At 40.2% G+C, this 17,821-nt stretch overlaps 1 protein-coding gene across 1 annotated transcript in view; it reads right to left on the reverse strand.

Annotated features, from left to right (window-relative positions):
• ptprn2 (protein tyrosine phosphatase receptor type N2) overlaps nt 1-17,821 on the reverse strand; it is a 290,779-nt gene that overhangs the window by 46,440 nt on the left and 226,518 nt on the right. The window contains exons 14-15 of the mRNA XM_066680912.1: nt 12,289-12,504; nt 6,682-6,891 (exon numbers count right to left, since the gene is read on the reverse strand). Coding sequence (XP_066537009.1) covers nt 6,682-6,891; nt 12,289-12,504 — 426 coding nt within the window. The remainder of the gene's footprint in view (nt 1-6,681; nt 6,892-12,288; nt 12,505-17,821) is intronic.

Genomic DNA, 17,821 nt, shown 5'->3' on the forward strand with positions numbered 1-17,821 from the left:
TTGAATTACTGATAATAATAAATCCATTCTGATGAAGCTCATTTTGTCTGCACGTATATGTTCTTATTTGAAACAAGACATTTAATGTTACACTTGAACATGAACAAAGTAAATATGCAATACAGTTAATGGTGATAAACAAAATGATCTGATGCAAATAATCGCAATACATTCTTAAACCCAACGTTAGACTTATTTGCTGTGATCAAATCCAAATCACCAACACATCTCAAAATAAAAAGAGTTCCACTGTCAAAGCCCCCATGCCCTATGCTGGGTGCTGTATACCCCTCTATCCAATATATTGCATTGGCCCTAGGCTCATGTGCAGCTGCTCTAGAGCGTCCCATTTCATTTAGTGCTTGTCTACAAAACATTGAACAAGCTGTGTGTGGTTAATGCAGATTCATGTGGCTAAATAGTGTACCTTAAATGACCTCACATGCTTTTTACAGTGTAGTTTATTGAAATGTAAATCCATAATAAAGTAGCATTGATCTGATTACGACTGGTTTGAAAGGTATCGTTGAAATCAGATGATAAAATCCAGATTAGGAGCAATCACCTCTCACAGCTAGCATTAGCCCTGTCCACCCCGGGCACCCTGGAATTCCAGTAAATTACTCTGTGCTCAGCCTCTGATGCAGCCCACAGCCACCGAACACGACAAGAACCGGACAAATGGGATTTTTACAGGCAATTTTCTGGCGGGGTGGTACGCACTGTCTGACCTTTGGCTGATGAGTGGGCTCTGCTCTCACCTGCACTCTGTTTAAACAGTGTGCAAAAGCACACTCCCCTCTCACCTTCCCAACAGTCTGGGCCACACGCTGACAGGGAGGCAGGACTAATGTGTTCATCAGGTGAAGCTTCAGACAGCTGCAGAGCTCGCTGAGCCGCCGTGCTGAGAGTCTGCAGCAATTAAATACTAGTCCTTTCACAGCTGACTGAAGAGCGCAGAAAGTTCAGACTGCTACCTTTAACTGGTCCTAACTTTACACATTCAGTACACAACTGAGCTGACCTCACTCACATGTGTACAGCGTTTCTAGTGTTAATACAACCTCCAGTATCTCTGTCTCTCTCTCTCTCTCTCTCTCTCTCTCTCTCTCTCTCTCTCACACACACACACACACCCTGTGCTCAGCCTTCTAAAATGTTCATTGCTTCCATTTTCTTTTACTGTTCTTATCTTCTTCCCTACCATCTTTTTCTTCCTTTCTTGTCCTCTTTTCCTTCCTTCATTTTTCTTTTCTTCTGTTCATTACATTTTTTCCTTCCATCTTTTCCTTTTTCTTTCTTTCTTTCTTTCTCTTCCTATTTTCTATTCTCCTTTGCCTCCTTCCCTCTATTATCCTTTCTCTTCTGTTCTTATCTTCATTCTTTCCTATCTTTTCTTTCTTTCATCCTATCCGTGAGAATGGTACAGCAATGTTAATGTAATAATCCTATAAAGGAGTTAAACAAGCTGTCTCTACTGCGCAAACTGTAGATCCACCTTATCAGCTGTCTCTCTACCACTCTCTCTAATGCTGCACTATAAAAAAAAACACAGCAAACTATTAAGAGTTTGTGTGTGTGTGTGTGTGTGTGTCATAATATTTGATATAAATCTTATATAAATTCAGTTGAAAATCAGTAATACTGTGACTTACAGACCCTAAGCAAGTACAGTAATGTGCTGTAGAACACAGAGGAGCTGTCCACGGTTCTGAAGTAATTTCTATTCTGCAGTGGACTGTTATAGACTTCCACTGCCTTAGGACATGCCTCAACTAATGCATGTTCACACCAGTTCTTCAGGTCAAACTGCAGTGTGTAACTGTACTCTTCAATTCAACTAGATATTGATCACTGGGCCCAATTTAAGAATTTGCATTAAAAAAAGGTTCTTTAAGGGTTTTTTAGTGAATGAGATGATTCTACTTATGAACCACATGGTGCTACATAGATCCATTGTAACATTCATTCATTCATTCATTATCTGTAACCGCTTATATAATTCAGGGTCGTGGTGGGTCCAGAGCCTACCTGGAATCATTGGGCGCAAGGCAGGAATACACCCTGGAGGGGGCGCCAGTCCTTCACAGGGCAACACAGACACACACACCCATTCACTCACACCTATGGACACTTTCGAGTCACCAATCCACCTGCAACGTGTGGTTTGGACTGTGGGAGGAAACCCACGCGGACACTGGGAGAACACACCTCCTCACAGACAGTCACCTGGAGCGGGAATCAAACCCACAACCTCCAGGTCCCTGGAGCTGTCTGACTGCGACACTAATCTGCTGCGCCACCGTGCCGCCCCCATTGTAACATATTATTCATCAATCTGAAGAACCATTTAATTAGGGAAAGGACCATTCTAGAATACTTCTATGTAGAAAACATGATTCTAACTAGAACCATCACCTTAAATAACCTTAGAAAAACCTCTCTTTTTAAGAGCATACAGTGATGAGTGTGGTATAAGTGTTGTGATGTGCACTATGACCAACAGCTGGTGGAAACCTGCCTATGCAGATTTGGTCAGAAATGAAGGGTAATGGGCATTTCCCCCTCTGTATTGCAGTGAAAGTTCTAACTCTTCTGAAAAGGCTTTACAATAGAAACATTACACCAGTCTTCATTTCTTTCTATAATATTGGATGGGGCTCCAACACTGATTACACTGATTCACAGCTTAGGGCTGCTGGACCTTTCATTCCTGTAGCCCACATGAGCATGGTGGTCTTAACCTCATGTGTAGCTGCTTAGCAAAAAAATGGATTGAACTATTGAAACATTTTTGTAGTTGAACTGATGCCATTGGGTCTGTGCCTCACAATGATACTGATCCATTTCCCCACCTGTACTTGACAAGAAATGGAACAGTGCTTCTTTTCTGAACGTAGAACATGTACTGTGTGAACAAGCCGGTGTGAAAACGTAGCTATTTCACACTCAGACGCACCGTGAAGGAGCCCTACCGGAGCAGCGGCTTTCAAAGCTGCGTCTGATATACTGTGATGCATGCGGTACTCTGGTAAAGGGGCCGCGTACAGCCAAAGCGGGACATTGCAAATATCTGTGATCGCCTGATGAGGGAAATGGAAAAGCAGTGTGCAGAGAAAAGGCTGCTTTTGAGGTGTAAACATGCCTTATCCTGCCGCAACAGCGCAATCACACTCACACAACGGCAAACGGGGAAAAAAAGAAGACCCCCCCAACCCCCTTTAAAAAAAAAAAGAAAGCACAGACGCAGAAGAGCGTAGCTGTCAATCAAATCCAGGCGCAGAAGAGAACCCATTGAAATGCAGCACAGCTCCACTCCAGATGAGGCCAGACTGCGCAAAAAAAAAAAAAAAAAAAATCACTCGCTCTCTTTCAGTTTCTCTCTGTAGGCTTTGAACAAGAAGGAAACACTAGAACATCTGGACCACTCTGTTTTTATAACCTGACAAAAGAGCGAGAAAGAAAACTCTGGGGAAACTCTGAACTGGACAATAGGTCATGGTGTTGGTGTCAGTGAATTACACTACACTAATCACATGTAATTACATATTACTAAATAATAATTAAATATTAATTACAAAGTAAGGACATATTTATTACAATACTGTTAACATAACTACATGTTACTAAATTATAGTTAAACATTAATTAAATAGTAAATACATTTTTATTACAATATTCTTAATCATAATAATGTAATTACTTTTTTTAATATAATTATTTTGCTTTAAATGTGGCCAGTTCAATGAGGTGCTGAATGAGGTTTTAGAATATCAGCTTAAGGAAGTAAGACTGTTCAAAAAGTAATACATTTATCTCAATGTAATATATCCTCCTCTACCTGATGTCCATCTTGAAGATGTAGACTTTGGACGTTTCTGTAGATGCTTCAGTGAGATGTGGGTTGTAATAATAGAAAAAAAATTAAGTTATATTGGAATAAAAATTCTAATAGAATTCCTGCTGCTTGTAAAGCAAAGCTGCTGTTACACAACTAAGGCTACAGCATCTAAAATGTCAAATATATTTAGGGAATACAAAATTTAATCTTCTTCTTTATTTTTTCCATCGTTCCCCAGCACACATTTTAACAAAGTTTCCTTTCTCCAAACACAGATAATTCAGAGCACCCGACTGTTGACCATTTCACACACTTCACATATCTCTATAAAAGGCAAGCACTGTTCTAACTGCACATTAAATTTAGGATGAATAACTATGGGTAGAGAAAGCAGGAATGAGAATAGAGTGAAAAAGGAGAGAGGAAAAGGTAGTGAGAGATGAGTAAGATGAAGAGAATATGGAGAAAAATACGGCTGCTTCACAACCCTGATAACACACTACCTCCTCTCTCTCTCTCTCTCTCTCTCTCTCTCTCTCTCTCTCTCTCTCTCTCTCTCTCTATCTCCCTCTCATTTCATATATTCACAAATTCTGCATCAGACCACCTTCCCAAAAACCTGCTGTTTCACCACAAAGTACAGAGCTGTAATAGCCCGGGGGATGAGAGTGTGAGCTCTGATTGGCCAGCAGGAATCTGGCCAATCAGAAAATGAGATTCTCATATTCGCAGGGACAGATGATCTTGCAGAAAAGCTTTAATGTATCGAAATATTAAATCCTTGCAATAGTCCAGGACCCCTGAAGAAAACAACTATAATCTAATTATCCACTCAGGATTTTATCTCCACCCAGCCAAGTGAGGTGTAGTTAGGACATCATGAGTAGCATTTTAGATCATCGGGCTGATGTTTTGAGGGATTGGACCACTTTTGTCAACAACAGTTTCGCTGTAGATTTACTGGAAGCTCTGGGTACATCACTAACTGTGAATACAAACTAGGTTTCAGTCAGTACATTTATCAGAGACGTACTGAAAAAAGAATATCTGTGAGTGACCCTGAGTCCAGGGTTGCAAGTCATGATTATCAGAGGGGTTATCCACTGTTAGCCATATTAGCATTTTACTGATAGGGTCTATATACAAGCTTCAGTAATCACTACACATTGGTATGTCTTAGTGTATAAGACAACACATATTTGTCTCATTGTTTCCTCTGTCAAATTATTTCTCTGATTTGGCTTCAAGTTTAATATATAAAGTAAATCTCCTCATCTGAAATAAATGGTTTCTGCACTCACATATATCATCGTATGTAAAACGTACAAAAATCATTTGTAGTGAGTAATAAGTTTCATGTTTCCAAGTGAAATTAGCATCTAATTACTGTCTTGGCAGTAAACTCTTAAAAATAATGGTACTACATTGTAGGGAGTATCATGCTGTTTGGGATGCAGCCAATGCCAATGCTCCTTTCTATTGACTGACACAGATGCACAGATCTCTGTTTGTATACATGACATGGATAAATAGGTCAGGGATCCATATTTTAAATTTCTTCTTCATTTTAACATCTAAATAAGGACTAAAAGAGTTGACCTACAATAAAACTATTCAAACATCACATATTTTAATTTGTGTTGTTTGTTTAAGTAAATGAGCTGGTCCCCATTATGGCAGCTAATATACGCAGTGATGTCAGCTGCAACCCATGGATATATCAATGAAGAATAAGCGAGTGCTAATTCCAAGAATCTTCTCTGTACGAGGCAGACTCCGGAGAGTGTGATGTTTGTAGGGCTGCATTTTCTGAACAACACACAGTGCTTTAATAGCTTCTGAAATAGCTTTCAACAAGCTCAATCACAGCCATCCATTACAAGCAGCAGAGTCAGAGCGTGTGTGGACGGATGATGGATTCTCTAAGGCTAATGAACAAAGCGCTAGCAGGCACCTATCAGTCACATGCACACACGGCTGCTCCACACAGATAAATAAAACAGAAGTTCGCGGGCAAAATTAAAGTGATCCATTGTATTTGTGGCATTTTTACAGCTGTTTTTATTTTTTTGGAAGGAAAACTGAAACACTGATACCGTTTAGAAGAGTTTAAAACTTACATCACTTTTTTTCAGCCTTCACTTACAAGTTATTGGTTTTCAGTATATATTTTTGAGATCAGATATAAAAAATATAGAGTGTAAATAAAAAAAATATAGAGAAAATGGAGAAAACTCAACAACCACGAAAACCTGCTAGAGCACCACAACACAGTTGAGATGAAATGCCTTGCTGACCTGAGAAAAACATCTACAATGTGTTTCTGTCCATCCTTCCACGACAACATGGGTCTTAGGCCTCAGGGATACTGAATGTGTTTGGGATTACGTGGATTGTGAAAAGTGGAAAATGTAATCTCTGAGAATACGTAATGGAGTACATTTTTAAAAAATAGTATAAAATGACCAAAATATATGCATCAAAATCTTAGAAAATGCTGTTTCTGACGTTTTGGAGCATAAGGTTAGTCCTATGGTTAGAGTTAGGGTAAAGGTGGCAGGTGATATTTCAAATCTCCCATGCATTAAACGTCTCCCAGTGCTGCCCCAAAGTGTGGTCTATATTTTATACACATTGTATGTATCCTGGAATCAGGGGTGTTTTGAGAATTATTGTTGTACTCGGATGCATACAGAGTTTAGAGGGTTACAATCATAGTCATAGGAGCTGGTTTAACACTATTTGTTGAAGTGTTCTTATTGTTCTTCTTGTTCTTACTCTGCCATGGATGAGATCGGAATAAGAAATATACCATTATTCGTGTGTGTGTTTGTGTGTACCAGTATCATGTGTCCCGTAGAGATGTCCATGTTACTGTGTGGTTCTTCACTCCAAGATGAAGTGCTGCTGCGGGCAGAGGGGCTTTGGATCGCTCCATCACTAAACTGAGAAGACACACTGTTGATACGTGATGTGTGTGTATGTGGCGGGTGAAACACTTCAGACCCACGTTCAGATGTCTGCACGGCCATCCGCTGCCTACACAGGTCCTGCAGAGGAACAGGAGGGGGAAGAACATAAGTATCCATGTATATATATATATATATATATATATATATATATATATATATATATATATATATATATATATATATATATATATAATGTGTGATGCCCAATTACAGCATAAATATACATAAAGCAATGCTTATGTAATCAACCCAGACCGTCATATGTAATCATATGTGCCTGTGACCAGACTGATTAACATGTACAACACCATGTTTGCTAGCAAAACCTATAGAACACAGTCACAGGCATGCAACAGCTGGTGGTAAAATACTCTGACATCATGTTCGACTAATTCTTTCTCTCAGACATAAATTGAGTACAAAACTGAGTACAAATCAAAAGTGATTAAAAAAAAAAAAGGGTCCATGCGTCCTTTCTACTTCAACCCTGAGCCAACGTCAGACTTCAAAACCCTGAAAACACCAACACCACCAACTCTCACAGCAGACGTCTTCTCTTTCAAGCCTGAGCAAGTGTTTTGAGGAAACATCAGCTCATTAAAGAAAGCTGCTGGTCTACAGTATGTGATCAATGACTCTAACAGCTGCGTCTGTAGCAGGAGACGCCTGCAGAAATCTATTGATCTGCCAACTACACAACGTTACATCATCATCTAATTACTCCAGCCGAGGCCTATTATTTAATTCATAAGCTGGATGCCATGTGTTGTTATTGACACGTTGACGCTCAAGGGTACCTGAGGAAATTTGTGTCCGTATATTAACCCTTTGGGGTTGTGGCTTGAACGCAAGCACTTTAGCGTCATTAAAGAGCAGATTCAACAGCTGAGATAACATCAGAGATCAGCACCTTTTTATGTTTGTTAAGAAATCCAGTTAATTTCAAATGGCATTTCACTTTATCTCGAATCAACCACTCTGTCGATGACATCACCCCCTTCCCAGGATGCATCAGCACAAAGATACAAATTCCCAGCTTGGCCTCTATCTATCCAGCCAGTCGCTTCCCTCAAAATCAAAGGAGAGAGAGAGAGTGCGAGAGAGTGCAGAGTTTCGTTCTCGGTCGCCCTTGATCCTATCTTTCAGCGCCTGTCTGATTGAGGCGGCTGCTCTGAGGGGGAGCTTTCTCTCAGGCGTCAGAGGCTCTATAGCGCTGGAGATTATTGGCTGAATGATTGTTCATTCGTGATTAAGCCCAAAGCCACAGAGGAGTGAAACCTCGCGTCCTTCATCACGACTCCTGTTGCCCACGGTGAGGCAAAGCGTAGAGCCACCTACTGGATGTTTGGAATATAGAATTATTAAAGTGGCGCTTGACAGCTTGAAAATAAGCTGGCTGTTGGGTGTGGTGACGGGTTTTGGGTGCAGTAAGGTTGGAGGTTGTTGTTGGTGGGGAAGTGGGCAGTTATTGGGGTGTGGTGAGGCACTTAATGAGAATGCAGTAGACGGCAGTTTGCTGAAGCAAGTTGGAGTAATGCAGTGTGAAGGGTTTGTGGTTGAGCTGAGGCAGGTTTAGGTTGCTGTTTTGCCTTTTACTGGGATATGATGGGTTAATTTTGTTGTGTGTGTGTGTGTGTGTGTGCTATGGAGCAGTTGGTTTGGCTGTTTTGGGGGGTACTACGAGGTTGTTTTGGTAGGGTGATGGCACAGATTTGGAGGTTTGATTGGTTAGGACTACAGAGGACTAGTCTGAAGTGCAGTTTGGGAGTTGTGTGTGTGTGTGTGTGTGTGTGTGTGGAGGGGGCGGGGGTTGGGGAAGCTTAGAAGTTGATTTGATAGTGTTTGAAAGGCCAGTTTTGGGAGCGATTGGTGCAGTGATTGGGGGAGCAGAGGGCAAGGTTTTAGGGGTATGTTGGGGCAGCTAAAGTTGTTTTAGGACTCTTTTCTCTCACACTGAAGAAGGCAATGTGTTGACTTTACTTGATCCAACCACATCCTGCTTTCGGTAATGTTTGTGTTTGTTTCAGAGAGTTAAGGGGAGGTAGCAGGAGGTCTTCCAGGAAAGAACATCAAATGGGGCAGTCTCAGACAGCCCACCCCTAACATTAATATCAATTTACTAAATGAGGGTAGGACAGGAAAGGATTAGAGCCCAGTTGTCTTGTTTTAATTATACATAAACATGCTTTGACTGTTGAAGGAATGAAGGAATGTGTAAAAAAAGAAATACATAACCAGCCCAATCAATTTCTACCTACAATGGAGTCAATAACAGTGAATTCATAACCAGCGATGTCTGCACATTGATAACTGGGGCAGTTCTTGGGGGTGCCATGGCACAGTTTTTTGGGGCACCACTGGAGCAGTTATTGGGGTGGTGTGGGAAAGATTTTAGGAGTGTGGTGGGCCCTGCTCTTTGCACTGAACATCAAGCTCAGTCTTTAATAAATCCCAAACCTAATAAACCTCAAGCACAGACCTGATTTATGCAAGCTAAACTTTAATAAAGAAACAAAATGCAGTCAAATCAAAAAGAACCTAAAAGTTAGGAACAGTCCTTGTGAACTTCTGCTCGTCTCATTAGACTTACAGTAGGTGTGCAAATGGACTGGAATATATAAAAAAAACATCAGTGTTTAGCCTCTCTTTCTCATCTTCTGCACAGTAAAGCGCACTACAGAGTACACATCCTGGCTGTGATCTAAATCTGACTCTCGGTCTCACTCTGGCCTGTGTGGGAGCCCGGCAGCCTCATGCGGTTTGTTTATAGAAAACAAGGCTATTAAAATCATGTCGGGCTGCAGCTATTTCTCATTACGATGGCTATAACGTTTAAAGCAGTGTGGCAGGGCTGTAACGGAGCAGCTGCTGCTTAGTGTGAGCTCCGGTGTCATAATTTACTGTAACACAGATGAGGTGATGATGGGATGTTAATGTGTGTTGTTCACTTAGAAAAACTATATATATATATTGTATATATATATATATATATATATATATATCCATTTGGTGGAAACATAAAGTACCGGGTGTGCATTTATATGCTTGTGGGGTCCTAATCCTAAGACAAAGTAGACATTTTCACAATATAACATTTGTGTGTGTGTGTGTGTGTGTGTGTGTGTGTGTGTGTGTGTATTCACTATGTAGTTCTGAGGAAGGTCTTCGTAATTACACCACGCTCTTATTCTCTCGTTCCACACAAAACACCTTCCATCTTATTCTCCTATAAAGCCCACCCAGGTGACCAGGGCAGAGTCCGACGCTCCTATACTTCCCCATCCTGACGCCATGCACAAATTAAAATCAATACACGTAATTAAAGCACTAAGATGAAAACATAATAAAGGAGTGGAGCTACAAAAAAAAAAACAGCCTGGAGGCTAATAGCCACAGTGGAATTAAGCAGGGAGGGTTGTGGGCTGGTGGGCTGTTCCTGACCCCTCTGATTGGCCCGATATTCAGGGAAGGGACTTTTCACCAAAGTGTGAGGGGGGCTATTAAATATTGAAACTGAAAGAGGTGGGGGGGGGGGTTATCCGTCTAGCCCAGCGCAGCTGAGCCCGACTCAAAATCAATACGGCTCCAGCTCGAGCCCTCGCTCCAGGAGACCGCAGAGAAAGGTCACACAACAAGCTCATTTCCCTGGTAAAAGGGCCCTGCTTCAATTAGGATTCATATTATACCCGCTGTCGTACGAGGACATCTGCTCTCGCGCACAAACGCACGTAATTAAGGGGAAGAGAAGCTCTAAACCAATTACACTGCCTTCTCCACAATGTGTTGCCGTTCTTCTCAAGCCATAAACATGAACTAAACATTCAGAACCTGGCTGTGACTGCATGGATATGACTGTCCAAATGCAAACTGCAACCCAGTCTGTATGGCCCTTCCTCTTATTTCACCATGGATTTGACCATTATTTAGCTAAGTTTGTTATTTAACATTTTATATAATAAAAAAGAACAAAATTGTGATTACACTCTTCAAAACTGAGAATCCCACCTTCATTCACATTCATAGAAGTATTTAACTGAACAGCAACATATAGCACCAATAGCACACAAGCTACAGATTGCTATGGGAAGAAAAAAGCTTTTGGGTATGAGAATTAATCTCTTACATAAGCTATCAGTATCTTCCAATAACTGCCCAGAAGCATCCGAAAGTACTCTGCCTCATTAACCATTGCTACTAGCTAACAAAATCAGTATTGCTACTGGAGGGCTGCTTGGTCAAGTTAGCTATGTTAGCTTAGCATTTATTCTGAAGGTGGGAATGTAAATCAACATTCAACTGAAATTTTATTTTGTTTTTTTTTAAAACTTATGAAACTGGTCACATTTATGTTAGATACAAGGCAGGCTAGCACGCTATGTTAGCTTTAGTACTCAGGCAGAGATTGGAAACTAATGTTGGATCAAAGTTTTTAGTCAGTCAAGTGAGCTAAAACTGAGCTAAAACTGAGCTTTGGATTAAACATACAAACACTGTTGCAAATTTGTTAGCTTGCTAATAGGAGATAGCTGAGCTATGACTGAAGTTATCTGTATTGGTTAGTTAGCCAAGCTATGTAAGAGTCAATTCTGGGATGGACAATAGACCATAATATAATATCAATAATGTTAAATAGATGTGTTTGCTATGCTAGCTTTAGCAATTGTATAAAAAGTGAAAGCTATACTAAATCAACACCAGCAATGTTGTGCAGCTAGCTAAACACACAGCAGTGAGGGGATGTCCACAAAATATTTTATTTAGAACCTGAGAAAGCTTGTGCTGTCTTCAGCTTGAACTCGGACATAGGCCACTTTAACTGAAACGCCCCGCATGTCGGCATTTCATACTTGGAAATTGAAGTTCAGAATCCAAAATGGCTGCCCACACATATTGTAGCAGATAAGACAAAAGCCCATCACTCTATGTATTTAAACAAAATAAAATATATACAAATAAAATAAAATAAATAAATGAATAAATAAATGTAAAAAGAGAGGAGTGTGCGAGTGTGTGAGTGAATGTGTGAGTGTGTGTCATCCTGCGAAGGACTGGCGCCCCCTACAGTGTGAACTGGATAAGGGGTTTCAATGAATAAATGAATGAATGAATAAAAAGGACTTATAATTTTTAGGCCACATTTAAGGGTTTAAAAAAATAAATTAGAAAATATTTTAAAACTTTAATCAAATTTTCAATGTCACTTTTCAAAATCAAATCTTTATCAATTTACATCCATATACATTAAAATTAATGTGGAATTTTTCCCCTCTTTCTCCTGAAAAGTTACCATTTAGTGAATCAACATTTGACAGCAATATTATTTCACCCTTACTTAGACATCTCTCCCCAAAGATCAGCTGACCCCCTGACATCAGTACATTTAAAAAATAGACCAATCGGAGCAATGCTTCTGGTTCTGATGCAGGCTCGTCCAATGAGAGAGGCTGCTGTACTCTGATTGGCAGAGGCTCTTACCTGATAGGCCGCTGTTGCATCGTTGCTGGTGTCAGTGCCCAGACTGGCCAGTCTCTCCTTCAGTTTGTAGTGGGAGTGATGTCGCATGCAGAAGAGAGCGCCGGACAGGCCTAGCACCACGGCAACAAACGCCACGGAAACCATCGACAGCACAAGGAAGTTGCTCGGCTCCACATGGCTGTGCTTGATAATGGGGATTTGGTTCAGCTTGGTTCTCTGGACAAAGGAGAGACAGAGAGACAGGGAGAGAGATATTTAGCACCTGTAGACAGAGGAAAGGGAACTCCTAACAACCATGCAAGACCCAGCAGTCCAACACAAAAACCCCCGTCAGATAAACAGTTATGAAAGCTTAATGACAGAACAAAATCATGCTCGTTTGCTTTAGATCTTAATAATTCCTCATGAAAAATATAATGGGACGCTCTGGAGCAGCTGCACATGAGGGTAAGGTCATCATGCCCAATGCCTTGTGCTGGTCTGTGAAGCAGATGAGCTGCATCCAGGGAAGGAGCTCCATTCCCATGAATTGGTGTTTGTGATTTATCAATGCCTGACCTTCACATATCTGAATTCCATTAAATCCTCACAGAAATTATATAACATCAAATGTAAAGGCCTCCTAGAATGGAATCCTAGGAAATTCTCCCTGTTAATAGCATTGAATTTTAAAGAAACGAGTGACCGCTATGTCCACAACCTTTGGGTCATTTAGTCCAAGTACACATCCTGCACGTCCTCTACAGAGAATCATAATTCTTCACATTTTAAATGAACACTAGATATTTTAGCTCAGATCAATGGAGCATCACATAATTTAATAATTTTGAAGCTGAAATTAAGGTAAGTATTTTACTTAGTATTCCTTTAATGTACAATTTTTGTTTATTAGCAACGTGTTACAAGGAATATAAAATGTATTATTTAATTTATTTACAATATGTAGGAATCGGAGATCTATAAATTGAGAGTCGAATGGTAGTACAGCAAGTAGTGTTGCTGTCACACAACTCCATAGTCCTGGGTTTGTGGGTTCAACACCACCACCCTTCAGGTGACTGTCTGGGAGGAGTTTGGTGTGTTCTCTCTGTGTCTGTGTGGGTGTCCTCCAGGTGCTCCTGTTTCCTCCTACAATCCAACAATCCTACATGTTGGTAGATGGATTGTCAGCTCAAATATGCCCATAGCTGTGAGTGTGAGAGTGACTGAGTGAGTGTGTGATCCATGGACTGGATAATTAAGCGAATGAATGAATGAATGAATGAAAAGGGCAGAAATAAATCCACTGTAAAGGATATATTAACATATCTTGACTTAGAAAATCAACAAAACTCCTCGTTAGTCCAGGATTTTATATTAGAGGGTGTGTGTAAATGTGTATTTTAAACAGTGAAAGGTCAACACACACACACACACACACACACACTTTATCCACACTGTTGGAGAGCGAAGGTCTTGGCAGGGTGAAGCATGCCACCACTGAGCAATTAGGGCCAGTGCTCAGTGTGCAAGCTTGTTGCTAATTAGCCCTGAGGCCCGCACTATTCCTGATCAGAGTGGAGGGGTGGGATGGGGTTTGGCTTGAGGTGGGTCTGAACTGAAGGGGGTCTTCTGTTATTTGGCTGGGATCTCTGAGTTAATGAAAATGGGGGGGGGGGGTGGGGGTGGGGGGGATTGGTTTAAAGAATCCAGAACTTGACTAGTGCCCCAAACGGAACATGGAGGGGTTTGTCAGGCTTGTTAGCCCCACGGGAGGTGGGGCGACAGCCGGGGGTAAAGCTGCTGGGGAGATTTGGGGGGATTTTGTATCCCAAAGGCCTCCAAGACTGAATAGATGGGGGCTGTACAAGTGGGGCTTGAGAAAGTAAGGATTTTTCCCCCTTTTCCCCTCCCTATACAAAAAGCAAAAAAGAGTGAGAAAGGAAAAAATTGTGTGTGTGTGTGTGTGTGTGTGTGTGTGCGTGCATGTGTGTGTGTGTGTGTGCGCGCGCACGCGTGCCCGTGTATACCAGTGTAGGTTGTGTATGTTTTGGGGACCAAAACTGAATGGAAGTCTATTCAGGGCAATGGCCCCAAATTTCATGAAAAAAAAAAATAATAACCCTTCTTTCTCTCTGTGTGTGTGTGTGTGTGTGTGTGTGTGTGTGTGTGCCTTTTATCTATGAAATCCGTAACTGCCCTGCCCAAGATTAAGCCACAATGACCAGTATATGGAAGCTAGCCTAGAAACTTGAAGAAGCGAGGAGAAGGGGGCTGGGCTAAAGGGCTTTTTCTGTTATTAAAAAGACTATGTACATTATATATTACTTAAATGTTACACATTTTTCTAATCTGTTTTTGCTGCTTCTATATTTCTGCACAGTTTGGCTATTTTTGCTTTCGAAAATGTAGGAAAACACGGGATAGCATCATTAGCACAGGCCGCGGTTCCCACCCTGGAGTCTGCTGGGCAGATTGTGAGATTTTTAATGGTGACGATTTAGCTTTAGGCTCAGATTTAAAGTCAGAACCACACACACACACACACACACACACACAGAGGGCACACACAGGCTAGCGGTGTTTGCACTAATTGTGCGAGCGAAAGTTTTCCCGGATTAGCTGCTGTGCGCGCTCCTGGAGAAGGATTGGCATGGGGTTTCTTTAAGTCGTTACCCACCATTGTTGTGAAGGAGTGGCCTCACATCAAACACGGCAGAGAGCGTGCACAGAGAGAGAGAAAGAGATAGATAGAGAGCGAGAGCGAGAGAGAGAGAGAGAGAGAGAGAGAGAGAGAGAGAGATAGACGGTTGCATTCAAGCGGGTCTCGGAGCTTTAGAATAAATCCCCCCAAACCCCCTCCACCAATAAGTCCACAGGCTTAGCTCTCAATCGAATTACATGAAAAGACTCCAACATGAAAAGATGGCCCTGAAAAGAAAACTGTGCTCAGAGAAATAATGTCCGCAATTAATTACAACTCAATGGAATAAATGCATTAGACTTTAGCGTGAGTGAGCGGACTATAACAAATGATAAACATTAAATATATACACTATTACTAGTCTTTAACATTTACAGAAGCACACACACACACACACACACACTAATACATACATATATATATATATATATAAATATTAGTGTGTGTGTGTAAAATGCTTCTGTAAATGTTAAAGACTAGTAGTGTACTGTAATATTCAAGCTTATATATTTATACATTTATTTATTTGTTATTTTGAAGAACTCTTTTACAATTTACCTGTAAAAAGCAGTACAAAAGAAACACGCAAACATTATAAATTAAGCATTGTGTGCGTGTGCAGAGTTCTATATATAGAGTATATACTGGACCCCCCCAAAATAAATAAATAAAAAAAAAAAATACAATCTAATCGTAAATATAACAGAACAGACCCCAAACATCCATCTGTCTGAAGTTTGAAAATAAAGACAAAAGACTGATGTATCCTCATGAAGACGAGAGGGGGAAAATGGTGGGTGGGTGGGGGAGGCAAAACCACCCCGATATCAGCTCCACCGACATAAAATTATCATTCATTATCCAACCGCACAGAGGAATAAATATAAACCCGTCTCCAACCGCCTGATCTCTGTAACAGCATGTAAAAACCACCCCGCTTCTGCTGCAAGAGGTGGTCTTATCCTTCATTTACAGAAAAGGCACAGAAACACACACAAAAAACTGCACTCTTCACAAACACCAGAGACGGATTTGAAAGAGAGAGAGAGAGAGAGAAAGAGAGAGAGAGAGCATCTTTTATCCTTTTTCTGTGCATTCATCTGCAGGGAATAAAATTGGACTTGCAAATGTGCGCTTCACGTGGGCAAGGCGAGAAAAAACTGGAATCAAAAGTCTCATCAAAAGAGGACACATTTTCAAGCTGAGTCTGTAAAAATAAATAATAATAATAATAATAAAGAAAAAGAACCCTAACAAACCCTAAAAGAGAGAAAGAAAGTGAATAACCCTCCCTCCCCAAAAAAATTAATAAATAAATAAGAAATAAGAACAGAGTGGGAAATGACCCCCAAAAAAATGTGTTTGCTTTTATGGTCTCTGTTAATATGAATTGTCAGCTCAAATACAGTCATTACAAATTTCAAATGAATGTGTTTGGGTGAAATTGCATCATATTAATATTCTGTATGAACATATGATCACTTTTGATCACATGAAGAAAGTGACAAGATTTGGACATTTTTATAAACGCACATTGCACTTTTTCTACAAAAATGTGTGATGTGTCTATAAAAATATGAGCTCAGGTAGCCAGGGCAGTTCTCTCATTCTTTCTCTCTCTCACTCTCTCATTCGCTCTCTCTCTCTCTCTCTCTCACACACACACACACACACACACACACCCAACACATTGCTGCTGTCTTTCCTGTGTACTAACAGCGCTCAGAGCTGTCTCCTCTGTCTCTGGCGCGAGAGAGAGACCGGCAGTGAGGGGGGAGTGAGGGACAAAGGTTGTGACCTGAAGGGTTTTCACATTTGGACCCACAGTGATCTCTCACCCCTAACACACACACACACACACATATATATATCAGAGGTGATTGCTCTAAGACTGCAAGGGAAGCTCAGCTTCCCCTAAAATGTCAAAAAATAAGTGATCAAATATATACTGTTGTATATATATATATATATATATATATATATATATATATATATATATATATATATATACACATAAAGAGAGAGAGAGAGAGAGAGAGAGAGAGAGAGAGAGAGAGAGAGAGAGAGAGATATGATGTTAACTTTTCTTTGAGGTCCCATTTTATGAAACATTGCATTAGAAAGTGTAAAAGGTTTCCACTTGTACATGTAATGAGTAATATACAAAACTCATTTTAAATAATTACAGCTCTTTGTGTAAAATAAATCCTAATATTCAGTTCATTCTAATCCGCCCCCCACCCCACAATTTTCCATTTATTTCTTCTGCATTCACACCTTCACTTGTGCACTTTCTTCCTCTTTTCCATGTGCAGTGATCTGCAGAATTTAAATCTTATGCAATGTGTTTTTAATTGATTTTATTGTTAATAGTAGCAGTGTTATGTTTATTACAGGCATTACACATCTGTTTTTATCTTAAATCAAAAATAATGACATTGTATGGCTATTATTTCTGTGTAGTATCCTTTTGAATGGCTATACATCATTCCAGCAATTTTCAATACTGCCATAATCATCAAAGAAGTATGAAATCATATTTATTGCTTTTATAATAATAACTAATTTTATGTATTTGTGCATTTTTTACAGTTCCTCTTATTTACCCTTTTAACACTTCCCTATTTGTTTGTGTATGCTTTATATCTTAAGACTTTTAATGTGCATGAATCATACGGTTACAGAGCAGGCCAAAATAACTGCAGTGTTAGAAATATAAATAAAATAAAGCACAATAATAATTCAATAATGAATGACCATTAGCAATGATTTAAAACAGGTTTATATTTATAAAACCGAACCTTTAATGCAAATGAATTAAATAAAGTGACTGAAAAACGTGCTTCCTTT

Source organism: Hoplias malabaricus, chromosome 9, assembly GCF_029633855.1.
Source record: "Hoplias malabaricus isolate fHopMal1 chromosome 9, fHopMal1.hap1, whole genome shotgun sequence".
Taxonomy (NCBI): Eukaryota; Metazoa; Chordata; class Actinopteri; order Characiformes; family Erythrinidae; genus Hoplias; species Hoplias malabaricus.